This window comes from Periophthalmus magnuspinnatus, chromosome 22 (assembly GCF_009829125.3).
Source record: "Periophthalmus magnuspinnatus isolate fPerMag1 chromosome 22, fPerMag1.2.pri, whole genome shotgun sequence".
NCBI classification, from domain to species: Eukaryota; Metazoa; Chordata; class Actinopteri; order Gobiiformes; family Gobiidae; genus Periophthalmus; species Periophthalmus magnuspinnatus.
In genome coordinates this window covers 12,936,350-12,958,496 of record NC_047147.1, presented here as the reverse complement: position 1 = coordinate 12,958,496, position 22,147 = coordinate 12,936,350, and the positions used below count along the sequence as shown (strand labels likewise).

Sequence of the window (22,147 nt, the reverse complement as noted above, 5' to 3'; positions counted from 1 at the left end):
GCTGTTAAAATAAAAGCTAATTCATTTATTTTTCATTTTGAATGTTTTTGTTGCACTGAAAAACATAGCTTGCACTGTTACTGTGAACGTGCTCGCATCTCCACAAACCTGACTCTTATTTGACGTGGAGCAGGGCCTTCACCTGCTCGTCCCTATGGGAATGTTGTTCCTTTGACTATAATATTCCGTAGTATGGCATAAATCTAGTCTATCTCCTAGGAAAATGTTCGGAATAATGGTTTTACCTTTCTATATCCATGGAAGCAGGAGATGTGTCACCTCCAGAAAGTTAATATGTGGAAGTGTTACTAAGTTTTTGTTAAAACAAACTGATGCAACATTGTCTCAACGAGCCTGCATTTAAAAATAAATTAGTAAGTAAATTAGTAATCACTGTAAAAAATGTACACTTTTTATTAAAAAAAAAAAAAGAAATCTAAAAGTTAAAGATAAACAGAGATTAAAGATTAAAGTTATGTTAACTTTAGATTTTTTGGCATTCTGTGGTCAAAATGTAGAAGTGAAACAATCCCATTATTCAATTGTGTACAAAACAAACACACATTACAGCAATATTTAGTTTTATCAAAATATACAAGTCTTTGTGTCTTGGAGGCTAATCCTGATATTGCCTCTCTGTAGAAGTGAAAAAATCCTCCAAAACATTTTTCAGATATTCAAATGTGGGCCTGTCGTCTGGCGTTTCTTTCCAGCACATGTGCATGACCTCATAGAGGGTATCGGGGCATTCATCTGGCTTTGGCATCCTGTATCCTCGCTCCAAGTTCTGAATTACTTCTGGGTTGGACATGCCTATAAAACAACCAATAGCAAAACAACTTCAACTCTGTAGCTAGAAGACAACACGGTAAATAATATGTGTAGTGTGTATACAATTACTAAGTAAGTACATATAGGCTAGATTTATTCACAGTAGAATTATGTAAAATCATTTATGTTACTACCTGGGTAGGGAATACGTCCATAGGTCACAATTTCTGTTAGCAGGATCCCAAATGACCACACATCTGATTTAATGGTAAACGTGCCAAAATTTATAGCTTCTGGAGCAGTCCACTTGATGGGAAATTTTGCACCTACATTAATGAAATAAGACACATGACTTGTGTGATTGTTTCTCACATCTGTTAGAAGAACTCTAGAGATCTAGTGAAGTTATTCTTACCCTCTCTAGCGGTGTACTCATTGTCTTCTATAAGTCTTGCAAGTCCAAAGTCAGCCACTTTACAGATGAGTTCTTGTGAAACCAGGATATTTGCAGCTCGTAGATCTCGATGTATATAATTCTTCTGTTCAATGAAGGACATTCCATCTGCCACCTGTTAGGGGCACCACAGATGTACTGATTTTGAATTGAACGTGTGGATTGATGAGCACCCAAAGCTGGGTGTTAGCCACTTCCACAGGTCAGACGCTAGCCCTAACCTTTATACATATACTCCACCCAGGTTCACAGCTGTCTGCAATGTGTACCAGTTCAGTTTCCTGACTCCAAAACCAATTCTTTATAGGACTCTTTTATATAATATACTTGGTTTTATCCTCTTTATTGATTCCTCCATACATTTCTCACCTGGAATTTCAAAGTGTGATAAATAGTCTTTTGTATGTGCCTGCGTATTTAGCATCTCAAGTTTATAGGTCACTGGTTCGCATTTCAAACTAAAGAATCTGGCACCAAGGTGTCACTGGCCTAAGGTCTTGCCAAAAGCTTGAGGCGTATAAAAAGTTTCTATTTCCATTTTTGTTGGAAAACTAACACCTCTTTACTGCATAAGACTTTGAAAGTGAGCTTTGGAACATGTGATCTGGAGTCTGTTTGTTATTCACCTGACAGCAAATTAGCAATATACTGACAGTAATAACATGTTGTGATGTAATCTAAAACGCAGCAATATCCATTAGGCTTTAAGCATAGTTGTGTAGCATTCACTAATATTGTCATGTTGGGAAAAAATTCTCTCCATTTATACTTTAAAGAGGACATATTATACGTAACTTTGAGAGTCGTATTATGATTATTTTCCTGCATTTGAAGCTTGAGTGCTCTGAAAGTTTCGGTTTCACCTTCCACTATTTCCACTCAAAGCTCTGTACTGCACCTACGATTTTCAGGCTCTAGGTCATGTGTAAAAAGGTAATTTTTTTAGCAACAACAATCAATAAATGAAAAGTTAGTGGACTCATTTCTATTATTAAGCAATTTTACTTCAATTTTCAGGTTTGCAGTCTATGTATGTAATAGTTTAGCTAAAACATACCCCCAAAAGCATAATATGTATTTAAATTCGATCTGTGCAAGAAAGTACCTCAAAGGGAAGAACTTTTGTACACTTGGCTCAGGTTTGTAAATATCTGCTGCTCAAGATTAGAGACGTCAAAAGATTTGCATAACCAGACATGGAGAATTGTTAGGTTTTTTAGATTGTGGGTGCCTTACAGTCTTTCTTCGTGTGGTTGTATTTTCCATTCACACACTCGTAATGTGTGTTGGTTAAGTGTATACTAAACCTTTGGTGTGCCTCGTTGCATAGTTTTGGTCTCAGAGTTTTGCAGAATGTTCACAATCCTATGCTGAAAAACTGCATACATATTTTCAAAGTATATAGTAAAACCCAAAGTTAAATCTGTCAACTGGACAAAAAGTTTCAAAGTGTACAAAAACAAATTGTTAAAAGTATATAAAAATAGGTAACCTTACCTGAGAAGCCATATCAATCAGAGTGTGGATTTTTAATCTATTTCCCTCTGGTGTTTTCAAGAAATCCACTAGACTACCTGCAACAAAATGTATGAGACATTAACTTAAACAAATCTTAGAAATATATTTTTAGAAACTGCAGTGGTCAGAATTTTGACCTTTATTCACAGATAAAAATAAACTGGGTTGCACTTGGTGGCTTATATCAGTATCAGTCTAAATGATGCATTGTTTGTGATAGCAACAACCACTTCCTTTGACTTTTGCTTAATGAATCTAAGGAAATGCTTCAAAACATGTTTTTGGCAGGAAAGAGGAGGTATGTATCTTCACTTTTTGTCAAGGTGAGAAGGTGACGTTGGACACACCTGTTATTTGACATCTTTATTGTTCCTTATAATAAAACAGGGGTGCGTTGAAAAGATGGGAATTTTATCCTTTATATTTGTTGACAACAGAAGCAGTTATTGTGTCCTGGCTACAAGAGGCAGCCTCATAGGACCACTGTCACTGGCCTCTCAGTGAGGACTAGACAAAGGCACTCTATTCACTTCAGCTGCTATTGTCACAGTCTCTGTTTGCATTTTGGTACTGCAATATTGGCATGAAGTCAGATTTATATTTATAAGGGGTAATAACGTAATCTCTGTTTTTGGACTGAAATGGTTGAGTCACAAGTATGTCTGGGAATACAGGTGGTAACTGATCTACTAAAGGTCTTGATGACATGTGCAGCAACAACCAAAACAATTATATGCTTACAAATGAATCAGTTCATTCAACAGGCTGTGAATAGGCTACCTTATGCAGAATGCGTCGAGTATATACCACTGTAGGTGTTCCATTTGTGTGTTTTTGTAGGTGAATGTGTGTAATTAAGCTCCTGGATCTCAGCCAAATGTCATCAGGGTGTTAGTGAAAATGAACAATGAGCCTCTCCGTTTCACACTCCTCCCTAACACTTACCAGGAGGCTTCCCCTCTGTAAATATGTGAGGATGAGGTCAGCGAAGCAAGAGAAAGTTCATGTTTGCTTTGAAACATTTTATAGCACAATACACTGAATACAAAAGTAACACATGTAAGAACTATAAAGAGCCAATTAAAATAGGCCTGTTTTACTTGATGTATTCATGCAGCGCAATGTTTGTACTGGTAACATAAACAATCACGATTAGTGTTGTCTTCATTTTCAAACTCTATTTTGAGACTTGATAATAAAAACACATTTTTTATATTAAGAAAGAGGAATTCTGTTTTCAACATAATACTAGTTTCTGTAATACTACAAGTTCTGTTGTAGATTCAGACAACTAAAACAACTCAGGGTCTATTTTTGGCCTAATTATTTTAGTATTGATACCGGTTTTTACCATTTAGTATCAATTAATATCAGGATATTGATATTTTGGTATTTATTTATTTATTTTATTTTATTTTTTTTGTTTTGACAACCTTATATAACACTCTTTCCAAATTGACAGATTATAATTCTATCAATTATATCCATCATTTCCACCTCTCAAGAAAAGCAAACCAAAATATGTCATCACTGGACAGTCTATATATTATTACATCACATATTTGGTCTTCAAATTTGACACTGTAGTGGATTGTATGTTACTTGAGTACATGTTCTTATAGTACCTTTACTTTAGTCAATTAATTACAAACTGCCTCTTCCGCTGAGTCTTGGACATACTAATCAGAGGCTGAGTCCAATACAAAGGCAATATTGTTCAGCTGTAATTATGATCAAAGCCTTAATCACCATCTATTCACAGACATTAGATATTCTTGTTTTACAGTGCCAGTCAAAGGGAAGGACACACCTTCCGTCTGATACCTCAATCGACAAGTTTGATCCTGAAACTATGCCACAATGCTGACTAAAGTCCTCTCATTGTGTGGGCTCACCATTACACAGTCTGATGGTTTCAAGTGAAAGATTATGTAGGTCTGACGCACTTCAGACAGGCTAAGACATATTTGAGTTTAACTTGCAAGGAAAAAGGAAATGTTCTAATAAAATGTTTTTTCTTCCCCGACATACTTGGAGAAGAAACTTTACTTTACTGGTTATTTCTTTTGATCTTTACTACAGTTGTCATTTTTACATACCATTTTCCATAAACTCAGTGACGATGCAAATTGGATCCTGGCTAACCACAGCAAAGAGGCGGACCAGGCGTTTGTGCTGCAGATTCTTCATCATATTAGCTTCAGCCAGGAAGGCCTCCACTGACATTGTACCCATCTTAAGGTTTTTGATAGCAACCTTTCTCTCATTATTGTAGACACCTGGGGACACATAATCAATACGCTAAAAAAATAGAAAAATGTTTGCACTATAAATTAGTTCTGGCTCTCATTTTCTGTCGATCTGTCAGTTGGCCTATTTTCTGATTTTGGGAAATACTCTATCCTGTCTGTAAGCAAATCTACGTTATATACACAGAAATAGGATCTTGAGTACCCATGTTTGGATCTGGTGTGGTTTGTTTGGCATTTTCAGCTTGTGTTGGCATATGAAGATGGAAAACAGAAGTGGAAAGTACCCCACTAATTGAGTAATAAGAGGGTTATGTTATGGAAGAGTTCACTTTATTCTCTTGTTATGAGGCCTACTCGACATTTGTGCAAGTGTTGACAATTCCTTCAGTCCGCGGGATTATTAGAAATGTGGACTCATAGCTCTTGTGAATGTTGCATAACCTGGCTAATGCCTTCACATCATTCTCAAGTTAACCGGCTAAAGCAAGCCCATAATTAAGTCAGCTTCAAGGAAAGTTTTTTTTTTTTCCTGTTTGCTTTGCAGAAAAGTTTTTTGGCGATGGCTTTTTGACATGAAGGAAGTGCAACCAGCATTATGCACTATGTAAAAGGATGTTATATGTAATTTAAGTGTTGAGGGCTGTGCTACATTCGTTAATCAATACAATGTCTTATTTAATTATTATGTAACTTCTGTGACTGTTCCAATAAAACAGTCCTCCCTCAAATGCGCATTATATAACATTTCTGGTGTCTCTATTATCTTATTGCTTAGCCGGGAATGTTCCAAAGGATGTTATTAAACTTATCGATCTCCATAGAGACAGGTGACAAGACCAAGTCAGATAGGTCAAAAATAATTCCATAATTCCATACTGTGAAACATTTTAAGTAAATCATAATATCTTCTTCGAAATAACCAGGTGACGGATGCCATAGTGCGCTTTTAATGTTTTTATATTAACTGTTATCTTTTACCTTGACTGTAAAATATAAACAAATTTAATCAGAATCCCAATATTTGTTCAACCACAGCTCAAATCACATTTTAAAATTTAAATTCTGTCTGTGGCTTCTACTGAACTAAATGAATCAGTAAATTGCATTAGTAAATTCAAGATTCCAGTTATTTGATTATTTGGTTATGAGTGGTCACATGTTGTGTACTAGATCTGCTCTTTCTGAAACTCACCCATCCAGACTTCTCCAAACTGCCCTGCTCCGAGTCTGCGTTGGAGTTTTAGAGACTCCCTTGGAATCTCCCACTCGTCCTGCCACCAAGGCTTTTGTGGCGCCCTCGACTGGCACGGCTTCCCCAGCTTTGTACACAATCCGTCCGCAAAACCTGATAAAAAAAAGTGCCATGTTATTTCAAAATCAACATCAAAACAGAACATATTTAAACTGTAAAGGCTTTATACACACGCGAGTGATGCTGCACAAGGTCTTTCAGAGAGTTAAAGGAAATCGCAGCTGAGATGTAATAGCCACCATTATCCAGTCTGCGTATCTTGTAGTGCTTGACTTCATCGCCTTTGTTTGGGTCAAAATCCCTGACAGATAACGAGTAGGAGTCTGCAATGGAAGATGTAAAGCGGGGGTGTCAAACTCATTTTCACCGAGGGCCACATTAGCAAAATCATTTCCCTCAAAGGGCCAGATGTAACTGTAAAACTATATAAATGTAACTAAATATGACCAAATGTAATGTAAAATAAATGTAACTGTTTTTTTTTTTAACTTGTTAATTAACTGTTTCTGTATTTATTACTTATTCAAGTTACAAATGTTGTAAATGCATTTGGGTTGCTGTAAAAAATATGACTGTGTAACTGCGTATCTCCTGATAAACTGACATTTTAAGACAGTCAGAAATTTTAATTTACCTTGTCGCGTGCCACATAAAATGACGTAGCTGGCCACATTTGGCCCGTGGGCCTTCAATTTGACACATGTGATGTAAAGTAATTATAAAGACAGCAGGACAGAACAAACAAGGCTTTTTAAAGACATTTAAAGACATTTTTTAAAAACTATTCAAAACACAGACTATGCTGTTCAGATGTAAACACACGAGCTCATTTTAATTACACATGTTTCGCTGTGTTTATAGAATAACAGCACAAGGGATGGGCCACATTGAAAACAAGCATCCATTTTAAGTAAATACCAAAAGCTTAATGATGTGTGTTTTGGGCATGACTCACTCTTGCTTCTTACCTTTGCTGGTCTCACTGTCCCGAATCAGAAACGATCCCTGAGTGTTTCCAGGGGCGAGCAGGAGCCTCATAGCATCGTTTCTAGGAGTATTCCTAAAGAACCACCTGCAGCATTGAAGCACAGAGCTTGAGTCTATGATCTTACCACATTTAGATTATATTTCAGGGGTTGTCATGGTAATGAGAGAAGGGTATGCGAGGTATATTTCCTGTGTGATTGACGTACGGTTCTGTCTCTACTGTGTTCATGGCCACAAAGTTGAATGGGATGAAGCCTGTCTTTCCACTAGTCAGAGATTCGGCAAAATACCACTCCGGATCATCCCTAAGAGTAAAAAAATATATTACATTTCTGAAAAAAGTATTTTGGAGCCACTTTAATAAACCATGTGTTCATTATGAATTAGGCTAATTAAAGTGTAGTTATATATAGTTGACTGTTGCTTACTTGTTAATTATTTTAAGTTTGTCCCCCTTCACAAATCCCAGGTCACCATCATGGGCAGGTTCGTAACTGTAAATGGCCACTGCCAGATTGTCGGCTATGGGGTTTATTATAACACAGAGAAGCAAGACATTTTAGAAGATTTGTTTTTATTTACCACTAACCACGATGTCTTCATGCTTGAACTGAATGTTATTTAAATAAACGGATAAATGTATTGTTTTGTACCTGGCAAGGGAGACGTAGGCGGCGACTGTGGTGAGTGATAGGGAATTCGGTCATCTGTATACTGATGAGAGAGCACAGGAGGGTACATTTTGAGATCATTTGTCTGAAAGACAAAATGCATTGTATTGAATTATACTGAACTGTATTGATCTCAAAGTAAAGCGTACATGGTTTGACTCAATGTAATATTACATATTATTTGTACTTACTGGGTTACATGTGGAGGGAGGGATGGGACAGTTGCAGTGCTCACAGATCTCATCTAAATTCTCAGTCCACTCGCTGTCCGAGTAGTCTGAACTGCAGTTACAACCCATCTTTTCCTAAGAGAAAGTTCTTCTCTGAAAGTTAACAAAGAAAAGCCTCTTTTGAGATAAAAACATCTAATCATTTGAAATATAAGGATGACTCTTTAGTTGGCTTTAGGTTGATTCTAGTCTTAGAGAGTAAGAATTAACCAATACAATTTGATTTCTATTTTTTATAATATGTTGAATTTAAACTGAAAAGTGTGCATTAGAGGAAGACTGTTCCTTTTCTAAATTGTACACGTGTTGGTTTATTGGTTTACACTGATCACCAGAACAAACTGCCTTTCTCAGCCTCATGCTCCCTTTGGAGCACTCATGTATCAGGGTCAGTGGGCTAATCGCGGCAGCCGTTGGTCCCAAAGGCTGAGAGCCGTGAGAAAAATCTGAAGTGGACTGACCCGACAGTAACGACCCTCCACACATTTCAACCACACTGAACAAATCACAAGGGGATTATTGGGCCACCACGTTTTTGTCATAATTAGCACTCCCATGTCTACAGCTAGCACTGAAAGTCAAGCAAATAAAGTCAGCATTTTCCAGTAAGAGTCCCTCTTCATCTTTTTAAGATCGACAGTCAACATTTTTAAAAACAAACACAGTTTCTAAGTGTCGTAAGGAAGTGCTCTAATAAGTGCTCTCTCTCTCTCTCTCTCTCTCTCTCTCTCTCTATCTATCTATCTATCTCTATATATATATATATATATATATATATATATATATATATATATAATGTATGTTTATATATATATATAATGTATGTATATATATATGTATGTATGTATGTATGTATGTATGTATGTATGTATGTATGTATAAAAACATAAAACAAACCACAAGGAATATTTCAGTATCAATACAAGTGAATAATAATAGAGTTCTGTATTTCGATCACTTACCTTTTAAATGTGGTATTTCCCTTATCCAGCCAGAATACTGTTATTTACTATTTGATTATATTGTCTGGTGAGTTTTCATGCAGGGAGTTTGGGTGTGAGGATGTCATACTCCGCTCCTCTTATAACTCACTGTGCATCTTCTCTGACACCACCACTGACTCTGTAGGTGCAAAGCAGAGCCCCAGTGCTTCCTGTCGTTGAAAGGTTGAGGCTTGTGCTATAGACAGGTGCTCAACGTGCAGCTGTGTGTTTACATGGGAACGTTAGAGGCTTCATGTCAAGGTGGTCAGGACACCTCTTTTCGTTATGTAGGAGTCTGCATGGTAAATTCCAATCCCCTCATAAGGTGTATGAGACAATGGAAAGACCTATGCAATGATAACATGTCTACAATGACTACAGATAATAGGCCATGATTAGCAATGATATTTGTGTACAACAAGTCTATTTTGATCAGCGTGTGGTTTACACTTTGTGGCCATTCGTCATTTATAAATAAATGCTATTCTTGATTCTTTCAAAATATATTTATGCAAATGTGTTTTATTCAGTTCATAATCATCTATTTACGGATTGTTCAGACTTTTTCTACTCTTTAGCAGAATCTGGTGTGGACCACATCAACTTGCGGTGAGAGCGTCTGCTACACAACATACAGGCAGGAAGTCAGTCCAAACATTACAGGAAGTGCACTGACATCTTTGCCTCTTTGCCACAGAACATGTGTCATAATGTAACCCATTTGTGCAGTGAATGTTGTTAAGTATGTCTAAGCATTTTAGAGTGGTAATAAGCTTATGCATTCATTGGTACTATTTTGAGAAGAAATTCCTCTCTTCCTGTTGACCTCGGTTATGGATACTTCCTTAAGTGGTTGGAAATCATATTCTGTTACGCAATCACAATAAGATCCTATCAGCTATTTGAAGATGCAGGTGCAGTCTGTCCCATTTAAACTGTCTTGTGACCAAACTTATATTACTTTGACATCTGAGGATTATGCCATTTAAATGTGTTACACAAAATACCACATAAGTCATAAATATATGAGAGAAGATTCAGTAGGAATGGTTGAAGAGCAAATGTGGATACAGAATACAACTGTCTGTTCTTTTGTAAAAGCCTTCACCACAGTCGACCCTGAAGCTGTGCAGTGTTCACTCATACATTCTTTTTTGATATTCGTTTACATGTTCTTTTTATTGCTGAGGTCTCAAGTCACATGAGGTCATGAGTGTTGCTTCATGTTTGTTTGAATAATGCTCTCACTTTGCCACACATTGCCACGGAACATTCGGGTGCTTCTTTCACTAATTGTGTTCTGGTGGTGCTCATCCCTCTAGGGCCTCACTCATATGTTCAGATGCTGCACTGTACAGGCCAGAGGAAAAGGAAACTACTGTGCAGAGAAAGGTTTAGCATTGAGGGTAGATGGTAAAATACTATTGACAACAGATGCATGATGAGGGACTTGAGAAATATAATTGTACACATAACAGTTTTTAATTGTCATGTTTTTGACACAATTGAAATACAAATAATATTATAGAATATTAGCGAAAAATTAGTCAATACAAAATTGGTTACAGAATGTTGTAATGTTTTGAGTTGGCATTACAGTGTCAACAAAAAAGTCCATTTCATTTTTTTTTTTTTTTTCCCGAGGGCATAATCTGAGGACAACAATATATTCAGATTTTTATTTTTTTATATATATTTTTTGCAGTTTGGTTTCAGTTCCATCAATAATCTAGAGTGGGGTTTAAGTGGAGGCATTAGACACAGCCTTCTGTGTCCTGTCACAGTGCTGTAGAGATATTTTTGGTGCATGAAGGAGAGGTGTAAAAATGACCTTCCATGGCTTGTGACTATGGATGTCACCTCTGTGAAGGTAAAGCACAAGTCATAAGACCACAAGGAATGTACCAGTATGTTTGCTTTCTTAGGAGGGCTACAGACTCAGAGTGCACATTGTCATTGACTTATTTATGTATAATGTTTTATAATACAATCCCGTGTTTTAAGGGTCTAAACTACAGGTCCAGAAAGATGTACTTTTACAAAAACTGGATATTTTGTTATTTGCAGATTATTATACAGCCCTATTCCTTAGACATGGAGAAAGATACCTCACCTCGAGTCAGAATGCATTAATCTCAGTCTTAAAATATTGCACATAATGCTCATTGTGACATTTCACTCTGGACAGTGGACTGAGTTAGGAGCATTTCTTTATCTGCTTCTGCACACTCAGGCCTTACTGGAGCATGAAACAGCCTCTTAAAATCACGTCTTTGCTCTCCAGACTGGATCTGTCTGCGTGCCAGAGGAACAGCTCTGGAGTAGGTGGTCCGTCTTGTGATGTGGCCACAAACAGTTAGAGGATTAACACAGAGAGAAGCGCCTGGAGTTGATGTTCATCTTGGTGAGACCAATGTGCTTGAGGGGGGTGGACAGGGCAAATGCGGCCTTCATGGGGATGTCACAGAGCAGGTCGGACTCCTCACCGCACTCCTCCAGCTCAAAGGTAGCGTCCTCCAGCATCTCCTTGTGCCTGTTGCACACCTGCTCCACTTTGAGGAGGTGGATCTCACTGCGCAGACGGATCAGCTGTCGTGCCAGGCGGTTGTCCTGAAGCTGCATCTCTCTCTGGTCCGAGAAGCAGAGAGTAAACTGTTAATGTGTGCTTAATGAACAGGTGTGTTCTCATAAATCACTACAGTGTCATTTATTTCTTTTATGAGAGGCACTCACAAAAGAAATAGAGGAAGTAGCAAAAAATGTACTTCCCAAAACACTTAATGCTTTTTGCATTTCAAAAAAAGTATGCATTTGGTTAGTAAATAAAGCTGTATTTGATGCCTGAAGGATTATTGCATATTGACTTATTAATCAATAGGCTAGTCAAACATTTATATGCAATTCGTTTATCTTTATCACCTTTAAAGTTGTATTTATTTGTAGCTCATGGAATAACTCACCAGCTCTTTCCTCAAAAACTCCAAAGCATCATCAATTGTATCAAATTCCACAAATGTTTCGTACACTAACTGTGAGTGCTCATTTCTCAAAATTGCGGGTACAACTTCTTCTGAGCAGTCAGCCGTAAAGCTGTTCTTCCAAGGTCTGCTCTGTACGCGCTCCTGCCACTCCAGATAGGATGGTCTGCGGGTCTGTAACTTTAACTTCTGAGTGAGAGCCTTTAAACTGTCTAAATCCTCTGGATCTCCCTCGGAGGAGGACGATCCATCTTCATTTTCTCTAGAATCCATTGCAACAAGATCGGTAATTACATTCAATCCTTTGCTTGTTTGACAATTTGCCGAATAACGCGCAACAGGTCTTTCCCTCCTTTATAGGAAGATAAGGAGCAGCAGCACTGGGCCATCCCACACGGGATAGGAGGAGGCTGGGCAATGTCTAACAATGTTATAACCCATCATTATATTTTAACCAACCTGCCAGTTGAATGGTGATTAGATTTACTTTTTATTAGTAAAAAAAATAAATAAATGAAAATCTTATTATCTGCCCTCCCTGTTACACACGAATGCAAATCATTAATCATCAGGCCCAGTGTTATGCTCTGTTTTTCCATTCATATTGTTTTAATTGGCCTATGCTCTTGTTAAGAATTATAGGACGAAAAGAGTATGGCAAATAGCCTATTAATTATGGTATACTATCAAGTGTTTTGGTCCAGACCCTGCAGAGCATTTGGGCGCTGTGTATCCTGCTCTCCAGTCTTTATTTGAATTTGCTGCCATCTAGTGGAGATGCTGTATACTACGGTTTCACGGTCATGAAACAAACTGCGCTAGTTTCTGAGAATTGTCGTTCACAGGAAACGTGCACTTCCGTCTTTTGTTGCTTAAACACATTTTAAGTGTGACTTGGCCTATGTTCACTTAGTAGTGGATAGAAACATTTGGTTCATTAGACTTTTTCATTGGAGACAAAACTGAAAGTGATTTATAGACAGGTTACAGGATCTTAACCAAACAGAGCTGCTTCACTTTCGTTTTGATTGTACTGAGATGGTCTGTATAAGAGCCAACGCGTTGTAGCCTTCGAGTCTTTTATTTTTGGTTTAAACTGGAAGCTGATGCAGTTCTCCGAGCACATAAAAACAGCCAATGTGGAGGATGTTGTTCTCCGGCAGCCGCTACACCCACCGGGCAGAGGCGCACTGTGCATAACGGGACACCACCTCCTCTTCTCGGACAGAGAGGACCAAAACTGCAGCCAGGTTTTACTGCTGCTCCGAAACATCGATGCAATAGAGAAAAGGTGAAAGACCTCAAAAGTTTTTTATTTTTTTTATTTTTCATTTTTATACGTGTAACTCAACCTGTGCCTATTCACATGCATGACATAAATATTCCTCCTTTTTCTTTAACCAGTGTGGAAAACCTTTTGGGCTATTCCAGTCTGTTTTCTTTTGCTGACCACGGTGAAAGGTTTGAAATGAGCTTGTGTTGTGTTGCAGCTTGTTGCAATGGTCATTTCTGTGGGCTACGTGTGACTTTACTGCTCAGAAAATTCTGAAAACTCTGAATAACTTGAATCTGATACTGTGCTACTGTAGTTTTAACACGCTATTTGCTCAAGCTTTGCCAAAATGGTCTACATTCCACCAGTACTCCATCAAACTGCTTTTTTGCCTGTAAATTTTCACAACATGCCATTAAACTTATCTGATCTGGTTTTATTCAATGACAAGAGTTTTTATAGCTCAAGAATACGTGCATTGCATTTTACCTGTAACCTGGCCTGCTTGTCTCCATGGATATAGATGAGTTAAATGCCATACTGTGAAACATTCCAGGACATTCCACTGTTTGCTTACATAAATTGAAGTATGAGAAATGTCACCCAACCCACTCTTTACACATATGACATAGCATTTACAACATGACAAAGTGGATTTCTGGTAAAGTGAAAGTAATAGAATATTCTGGGATTCTTTTCTTAGTGTTCCATTGTTTTTGAAGGTCAAGCTCCTCAGGCACAATTACGATCAAATGTAAGGACCTGCGTGTGATCCAGATTGATATCCCAGGCATGGAGCAGTGTCTCAACATTGCACGTTCAATTGAGGTACCAATGATTGATTTTAAAGAATTAAAATTTCTCTTATCAAGATCACTAATTTTCTTTCTTTATTTTGTCCTGTTAGACCCTGTCCAATCTCGACAGTGTGCCGGAGATGTATCCTTTCTCTACAGACCTTCAAATCAGAGCTTGGATGGTCAGTGGGGACTTTCAACTCCTGAACAATTCTTCAGAGAAACAAAAGGGCTTGTAAGAAGTATAACATTTTTTCTATATTTAAAAGTTAGACATATAGAGGGAATTTCTCCCTCTAATGATGCAATACCAGTTTCCTGGCAGGAAAACTGCAAGGAAGCAGAAGATGAACAGGGGTGAAGGGTTGTGGTTTTTAATGTCCCTCTTTAGATTTGTGTTTATTTTTCCATGACTTCAGCTTGCTCTACTTACAGCTTGATTTGTGCATACACTTCCTGAGAGAATATAAAGTCTCTAATTGACCTTGGTGTGTTGCATGCGATTTAAAGAGACAACTTTCCCAGGCCTATTTTTGTCCTGTCATCATAGGGATTGGTTAGATGGATGAACACATTACACATATCAAGCCTCCTCTATAAACAGAAAACTGTAACAGAAGTGGGCAATGGCTGTGATTTTGGTACAGCAAAAAAGTTCTACACATTTTTTTTTTATTATTTGACATCCACTTTCATGTATGATATCCTGAATTTGAGGAACTGGTTGTTCATCAGTTGAAGATTAAAGTAGTTGTAGAAGATGACTTAAATTGTTTATTGACTTTTTTTATTTTCTGTTTTTTAGACCTCTCTATGGAGGCTGAGTACTGTGAACAAGGATTATTCAGTCTGTCCTTCCTACCCCCCATTGGTCATCGTCCCCAAATCTATAGATGATGAAACATTGACAAAAGTGGCTAAATTCAGACATGGGGGACGTTTCCCTGTTCTGTGCTACTATCATCATAAAAATGGAATGGTAAGTGTTTTCACTTTAATGGGCTTATGTCATGTATTTTAATTGACCTGAGTTTCATTGCAGGTTATAATACGGAGTAGTCAGCCTTTGATAGGAGCCAATAGGAAACGCTGTGGGGAAGATGAGCGCCTTCTACAGGCTGTGATTGGAAGTTCAGATAAGGGTTACATCATTGACACTCGTTCCAGTCAGCAGTCCCAGCAGGCACGGATGACAGGAGGAGGATTTGAACCAAAGTCATATTATAGCAGCTGGAGGAGACTGCATAGACACATAGAGAAGTCAGTGCACCTTCATGTTTGTCTTATTAACAGCAATTCACCAGCTATTATTTCTCAATACCATTTCTTTCAGGGGTAAAGCACTGCAAGAAAGTCTTATTAAACTGGTTGAGGCCTGCGCAGATGAGTCGCACAATATGGACCGCTGGCTTAGTAAACTTGAGAACTCCAAATGGCTTTCACATGTCCAAACTGCTCTGTCAACTGCTGGTCTGGTAGCAGAGTGTGTTGAGAGGTATATAATACAGTATAGAAAGTTTACAAAAATCACATTTAGTTTAAAATGTTTTTGTACATGTATTTGCTGTCCTTAAAAGTATAATAAATACAACAATAGGTCTGTAGGTTTGTACTGTATAATGAGTCAGTAAAGCCAAATATTTTGATTTAACAACAGGGATGGCCATTCAGTTCTTGTTCATGGCTCTGAAGGAACAGACACGTCTTTGCTCATCAGCACATTGGCCCAACTCATTATGGACCCAAGCTGTCGGACTTTGGAAGGATTCCTGCATCTGCTGGAGAGAGAGTGGGTGCAGGTGAGAAATGTATTACCAATAATTTTTTAAATTAACATTGTGTTTGTTTTTATAATTTGTTGTTTTCCATTTTTTCATTTTAGGCAGGGCATCCTTTCCAACAGCGATGTGCACACTCAGCCTATTCACATGCCCGCCTCCAGCAGGAGTCCCCAGTCTTCTTGCTGATGTTGGACTGTGTGTGGCAGCTGTGGAGACAGTTCCCCCTGGCACTGGGTTTCTCTGAGGCTCTGTTATTAAAACTAGCAACAGAGGCATATGCCTCTAACTATGGCACCTTCCTGTGTAACACAGAACAGGAGAGGTTAGTCTATGAGATTTTAAAAATAATTGCTCAGTTTTTATTTTCTTTTTAAAAATAAAATTCCCAGGTATGTCATGGGAGTAAAGGAGAAGACCTACTGTTTATTCCGTGCTCTCTTGAGTCCGATGGAGAGAGAGGTGTACAGCAATCCCCCTGTATGAGCTCAATGATTTGGCAATTTTGGCCCTCAGTACACCCACAGTCTCTGCAGCTCTGGAGAGGTATGTTATGTTTGAGATATGTTAAATATTATGTTGTATTATATTACCGGTACATTATATTATACTATACTTTACTATACTGTACTATTGTGTTGTGTATATTTTCATAGGGTTTTTCCTAAGATGGACTCCACAGAATCGGCATCTTGAAGAGGCTCAGGAGGAGATAAGAAACATGATAACTGAGTGGGGAAAGCTAGCACCCAGCAGATGATGAACCCCAGTGTGCTTAAACAATGCTGATTGTTGCAGTCAGTATTTCACTGTCCATCACATTTTATACAGTTGATTGTTTACTTTTATAAATGAATTTTACAAGGAGCTGATTGTTGTTATTATTTTAGAAAGTTAATGCCAATGTTTATTTCATTGGCCCTTTAATAAAAAGTTACGAGGCGGTTGAGTGACACACCTCCCAGTCCTGTTAAGCTCAGCTAAACACTCTTCACAATACAAATCCCTGTGCACAGCAAGTCTGTGTGTTTTTCACACATAGGGCTGTGAGCAGGAGACTGTGGTACTGCCTAATGTAACTATGAGCCATGGCACACGGAATTACGTTACACATTGGACTCATGTTTTCATTTAGTAATGCATGAGCATACACAATGAGCAATTAGATACATCTGACTTTCACATCCAAAGAAACTCTACTGTTCAGGAAAAAGGAATTCCTTTGGAAGTAACTTCTGTTCTGGGATTGGATCAAAGTGCTTGGCATAGAAATAATACAGGTATGTTTTCATATTCTAAGTCTTGTAGTAATATGTTTGACTAACATTTATTTTCTTGTTATTGGGTTTGTAAATTGAGATGCAGCGCTGTGTGCATGCCTGTGCGTCCAACATTCTGGGCCACTTACTGTGGAGGCAATGTGCTCTCACCAGGAGCCAGTGTTTGTCAAGCTTAGGCCGGTTCTCCAGGCAGATGAGCAGCTGGAGACAGCTGGAGAACAGCAATGTTCCTTCTTCTCAGGAAAAGCCCAAAGTTCTGATTACAGGTAATACATATGTCAATGTTTTAATCATATTTGTTTGAACAAATTGTCTATACTCTTATTGACAAGAGTTCTATATACTACAATACTACACCCTACTGTTTCAGGCCCTCACAGGGTCATTACAATAGGCAGTGTTCAAACAGAGCTGGATATAAAAGGGCGACAGAAAGACAGTGTGGAGGATAAAAGCTTTCTCTCACTTTTGTGAGGGGAACAATGGTCTGGAACACACAAGCAATGTTCCCTCTAATTTTTCACGAGTCTGAGCAAACACACAAACTCCCTGAGCGGTCCCATGGACCACTGTGATCAAAATCAGACGTGCGCACTGTGGTCATGCTGCATCGCATCCATCCAAGTTAAATGGTTTATTAAAAGAATTAAATTACCACATTTACATTTCTGTTATAAGACTTTTAATTAAGTGCTTTAGCCACTTATACAATGAAAATGACAAAAATCTTGCTCATGAGCTGTGTAGTATGTTAATGCTATTGGAAGTATAAAAATTTAATTTTAACTATGGCAAAACATGAGCTTCCAACCAAACCAAGACAACTGTAAACTCCAATATTGAAAACACACTTAACATTTTTATGATAAAGCTCTGAATTGTATTATGAGTATAAGCCATTGTGTGAAGCTTTGTGCACTGAGTGAGATTGTCCTACTGTGGTCTGGGAGACAGTCCGGTAACTCTTTTTCAGTATATGACACAATCATTTGATTTTTACAACTCATAAACTAGTGACAGTCAATGACCAATACACACTGAGAGGAATCTGTATCTGCACACCCAGCTGCTCTATTACTGTACATTTATATATCATATCAAAACACAATATACAATGTGTATTTGTATATAAAATATATTCAAAACAAGTGGTATGGGTCTAAATAAATATATATTTACAAACCACACACTGCAAACAGTGAACAAACACACACACACATCAAAATGTAAACAAACACACATTGGAAACTAAAAATACACTGTACATGTGACAGTCATTCTGTGACAGAGATTGGAGAATCGAGTCCCGCTCAGACCAACTTCTGTCATTGTGTCCTTAGTGCTGTCATTGTGTGTGTGTGTGTGTGGGGGGGGGGGGGGGGGGGGTGTGCTGTTGACAATTAAGTCAACAGCAGAATAAACTACGCTTACCGACCAGGAACAGCATCCAGTCCATCAAAACATAAGGTCCTCTGCTCCTGAGTCCATCATGAGATCTTCACTCGGTTCCACGAACCGCTCCGGGTCCGAGATGCCTCTAGTTTAACTTGTACAAACATCCACAGTGTCCTCGGTCGCGTACTTCCTTTGTTTTGTCCGTTTCGTCATGTTTAAAGACGCAAAACTGCTGCAAAACAGTGAGTGAAATTACGCAATTACGCGCGCGTAATTTTACGCGCGGATCTTTGCCCGAGGGCGGGCCGTCGGAACGTTCAGGGGTTAAACATTTAGTATCATTAGCGAGTTTTCACTCCACATCGGCCACATCGGCTAAAACTCTGGTAGCGGCGCATGAGGACGCCTGTCAATAACGCTGATAAGCTGCGCAAATACGTTTGTGAATCACATAATTGTCTGGAGCAGCTCGTCCCCGGTCACACTCACTGACTCACATTGAAAAATAGCGCAGAATGAATTGTTGTGTGTTTATTTTATTTTCAACTCCGGTTCGATTTTTTTGTGCGCAGCACAGATTTTCTGTGCGCGGAGACCGTGTCAATTGCGCACGCGCGCGGCTTAGAGGGAACAGTGCACACAAGCCCTTTCAGTTTAAGCAAACAGTAAACCAAACACACACATCCACACACACTCTCACACTCACACACATGCATGCACCCCCCCCCCCCCCCACACACACACACACACCCACACACACACACCCACACCCCCCCACACACATAGAGACCAGATTCATTCTAAACAAAGTTTTTGAAGTGTCTTGCTTAAGGAAACAACTACAGATTGCGACAGAGCCATTGCTGCCCCACTGTGGCACTTTTTATTCACAGTGGTCTCTCATTCAAGTCCTAAGCAGGCTGGGCCTTTCTTAGCCTTTAGATCTGACCTGATACAGCACTGACAAACTGGTATGGCCATAAATCATTAGTGTAGGAAATGTCAAACCGCCACAGGTATTTTAACACATCCTTAAAGGGAGTGTCTTTGTTTTTTCTAATATGGATAAAAATGTCAGACTATGTGCTGGTTAATATGTGTCTCTCAGGCTGTGTCTGTTGGGGGATAAGGGCTACCATATTTAATGGGTACTGAATTGGTAATATGTACCTCTCTCATTTAAAGATTGAGACTGGGCGCTCACGATCTAATCAGAATATCAAACGAGACAATAGCCAAAAAGCTGGTTGTGAGAAGATGCTGGGGAATTTACATGGGAATACACCTCGTGGTGTGACCTGCTTGTGTCCATAGAGATAGATGGGCTGTGTTTAATATCATATTGTGGAACATTCCTGGCCAAGCAATCAAATCTCCATGGGGACAAGCAGGTGGTATAAACTCCTCCAAAGGTATACCTTTAAATATTTGAATTTTAAAAAGTTTTGATAAAACTTTGTTTTTTATTGCAGGTGGTCTGGGGCAGTTGGGCATGGGGCTTGCGGAGATGCTTCGGTAACAGGCATAAACATGTAATTGTTTGCATTTCCTTCAAACGTATTTAATAACTATTCATTTATTTGTAGGAAACAGTATGGGACAGATAATGTGATTCTATCAGATATTAAGAAGCCACCACCACATATATTTCGCAGCGGTATGGCAGTGTTTAACATTTTCTGTTTAAACCTCCATTTAAATTTTAAGCTTTCATTGCATTTTTATAACAGGCCCATTTGTATATGCTGATGTTCTGGACTACAAGCATCTTAGAGAACTGATTATAAATAACCAGATCACTTGGCTGGTTCATTATAGTGCCCTGCTTAGTGCTGTAGGTGAGGCAAATGTGGCACTGGCTCGCAAAATAAATATTACAGGTCAGTATAAATACCATTTAATCTGAGATCATTAATATTCATTCATTTAACTATGTATCTGAATCTTATAGGCCTCCACAATGTGTTGGACTTGGCTCTTGAGAACTGCCTTCGCCTCTTTGTTCCTAGTACCATAGGAGCATTTGGTCCCTCATCACCACGCGACCCAGTTCCCGACCTATGTGTCCAAAGACCTCGAACAATCTATGGGGTCTCCAAAGTGCATGGAGAACTAATGGGAGAGGTAGGGCATTCTTTGCAAAAAGAATATTAGTTTCTCAGCCTTAACCAATTTTATATCTATATTTAGTATCTGCATCATAAACATGGCTTGGACTTTCGTTGCCTGCGTTATCCAGGGGTGATATCTGTAAATACACCACCTGGTGGAGGAACAACTGGTAATTTTATATTATATTTCTCTATATTTTGTTAATTAATTAAGTGTTGACTAAAGCAAGAGTTTAAAAATAGGTTCTCTGTTTCCAGATTATGCAGTTCAGATCTTTCATGATGCTCTCAGTACAGGTCACCATGAGTGTTACCTTCGTCCAGACACTCGCCTTCCAATGATGCATATCTCAGATTGTCATCGAGCTACTGTGGAGTTCATGCAAGCTCCAGAGTGCCAGCTTTCTTTACGTACATATAACATTGCAGCAATGAGCTTCACTCCAGAAGAAGTGGCGCAGGAAATACGCAAGCATCTCCCTCAACTCAAAGTTACCTACAGTCCTGATTCTGTGCGCCAGACAATTGGTATGTAACTGAAAGGTTGCTTTGTTTTTGCACTAATTATTTATATGTTCCAAAATGATAATTTTCCACATTGCAGCTGACAGTTGGCCAGTGAGATTTGATGACTCAAATGCAAGGAGAGATTGGGGTTGGGCACCAGCGTTTGGACTGGAAGAGCTTGTGTCAGATATGCTACATACAATTCGGAGCAAAAGGACCAGCGAAGGATTGCATGTGAACTCATTATAAAAGAATTTAAAGAACACCTCATACATTGTAAAATATATTAGAAGATTTGTCTGGAAAACAAAACATAGTGAGAAATTACTGTAAACATAATTTTTCAGGGAACTGTACATTTTATTTTGTCACCTTTGATTTAATTGTAATCATATATTTTATTTACATAAAGATATTTTTCATTTGTAAGATTTTTTCTATATAATGCAATAATATCATACACCAGGCTTTACAACATCATCTACAAAATAATTAGTAATTACTATTATAAAATAACATTTTTCCATTCAAATGCAGTCACATATTCTTTCATGTTTTGCTGCCAGTGTGATTTTTATATAATTTGTATTAACAAATACATATTTACATTATCACAAACAGAACCATATATAGGGTAGTGTAGTGTTAATTTCTAAAAACAAAAACATAGGCTACTAATAAATAATAATATTAATTTTTTTTTTCCAGCTGATGCAGAGCCTGTTGTGTTGTGATTGTTATAGTAATGTCGATTAGCCTGACAATAAATACCTCATTTTTCAATGTGAACATACTGTCTTCCACAACAGCGTGATTAAACTCGTCTATCAACCTTGACTCTTTTATTGCCTGGTTGTAACATTGAAGCCCATAGGAAGAAGCCAACCTAAATTAGAGAATGACACATGGT

General features: G+C 38.3%; 4 protein-coding genes across 6 annotated transcripts; 2 read left to right on the top strand and 2 right to left on the bottom strand.

The window, feature by feature from the left end:
- Window positions 1-391: 391 nt before the first annotated feature.
- lck (LCK proto-oncogene, Src family tyrosine kinase) lies at window positions 392-9,259 on the bottom strand. 2 transcript variants are annotated; one of them, XM_033988442.2, is made up of 13 exons: window positions 9,098-9,238; window positions 8,097-8,228; window positions 7,888-7,948; window positions 7,663-7,756; window positions 7,441-7,539; window positions 7,216-7,319; window positions 6,421-6,570; window positions 6,188-6,340; window positions 4,843-5,022; window positions 2,723-2,799; window positions 1,187-1,340; window positions 966-1,097; window positions 392-813 (listed from the first exon to the last, which is right to left on the bottom strand). In XM_033988442.2, the coding sequence occupies exons 2-13, from the start codon at window positions 8,202-8,204 to the stop codon at window positions 617-619; spliced, it is 1,509 nt and encodes a 502-aa protein (XP_033844333.1). In that variant the 5' UTR covers window positions 8,205-8,228; window positions 9,098-9,238; the 3' UTR covers window positions 392-616. The 2 variants fall into 2 exon arrangements, with proteins under 2 accessions (XP_033844333.1, XP_033844332.1); XM_033988441.2 differs by having other exon boundaries at window positions 393-813; window positions 7,888-7,990; window positions 9,098-9,259.
- Window positions 9,260-10,576: 1,317 nt separating this feature from the next.
- On the bottom strand, window positions 10,577-12,474 carry fam167b (family with sequence similarity 167 member B). The gene is made up of 2 exons (XM_033988287.2): window positions 12,079-12,474; window positions 10,577-11,746 (listed from the first exon to the last, which is right to left on the bottom strand). Exons 1-2 carry the CDS (start codon window positions 12,367-12,369, stop codon window positions 11,483-11,485), a joined length of 555 nt encoding a protein of 184 aa, XP_033844178.1. The 5' UTR covers window positions 12,370-12,474; the 3' UTR covers window positions 10,577-11,482.
- Window positions 12,475-13,038: 564 nt separating this feature from the next.
- zgc:154055 (uncharacterized protein LOC556036 homolog) lies at window positions 13,039-16,814 on the top strand. Its single transcript, XM_033988611.2, is given in 13 exon segments — window positions 13,039-13,387; window positions 14,092-14,197; window positions 14,277-14,316; window positions 14,319-14,401; window positions 14,972-15,145; window positions 15,209-15,426; window positions 15,500-15,661; window positions 15,824-15,965; window positions 16,049-16,269; window positions 16,337-16,418; window positions 16,420-16,449; window positions 16,451-16,490; window positions 16,601-16,814. Coding segments are annotated over 13 exon segments (1,587 nt in total). The 5' UTR covers window positions 13,039-13,202; the 3' UTR covers window positions 16,705-16,814.
- Window positions 16,815-16,923: 109 nt separating this feature from the next.
- Window positions 16,924-21,707, top strand: tdh2 (L-threonine dehydrogenase 2). Of its 2 annotated transcripts, XM_055231304.1 has the most exons (9): window positions 16,924-17,224; window positions 17,304-17,490; window positions 20,092-20,134; window positions 20,206-20,276; window positions 20,350-20,499; window positions 20,571-20,743; window positions 20,810-20,900; window positions 20,989-21,258; window positions 21,335-21,707. In XM_055231304.1, the coding sequence occupies exons 2-9, from the start codon at window positions 17,304-17,306 to the stop codon at window positions 21,484-21,486; spliced, it is 1,137 nt and encodes a 378-aa protein (XP_055087279.1). In that variant the 5' UTR covers window positions 16,924-17,224; the 3' UTR covers window positions 21,487-21,707. The 2 variants fall into 2 exon arrangements, with proteins under 2 accessions (XP_055087279.1, XP_033844504.1); XM_033988613.2 differs by having other exon boundaries at window positions 16,924-17,490.
- Window positions 21,708-22,147: the final 440 nt, after the last annotated feature.

Excerpts from the sequence above, each read along its gene's own strand:
- lck (XM_033988441.2), bottom strand. The coding sequence starts at position 8,204 with ATGGGTTGTAACTGCAGTTCAGACTACTCGGACAGCGAGTGGACTGAG. Across the intron at positions 7,540-7,662 it reads AAACTTAAAATAATTAACAA|GGATGATCCGGAGTGGTATT; the intron begins GTAAGCAACAGT and ends TTTTACTCTTAG. Across the intron at positions 7,320-7,440 it reads AACACAGTAGAGACAGAACC|GTGGTTCTTTAGGAATACTC; the intron begins GTACGTCAATCA and ends TCAATGCTGCAG.
- fam167b (XM_033988287.2), bottom strand. The coding sequence starts at position 12,369 with ATGGATTCTAGAGAAAATGAAGATGGATCGTCCTCCTCCGAGGGAGAT. Across the intron at positions 11,747-12,078 it reads AGTTTTTGAGGAAAGAGCTG|AGAGAGATGCAGCTTCAGGA; the intron begins GTGAGTTATTCC and ends TTCTCGGACCAG.
- tdh2 (XM_055231304.1), top strand. The coding sequence starts at position 17,304 with ATGCAGCGCTGTGTGCATGCCTGTGCGTCCAACATTCTGGGCCACTTA. Across the intron at positions 20,500-20,570 it reads TCGCAAAATAAATATTACAG|GCCTCCACAATGTGTTGGAC; the intron begins GTCAGTATAAAT and ends TGAATCTTATAG. Across the intron at positions 20,901-20,988 it reads ACCTGGTGGAGGAACAACTG|ATTATGCAGTTCAGATCTTT; the intron begins GTAATTTTATAT and ends CTCTGTTTCCAG.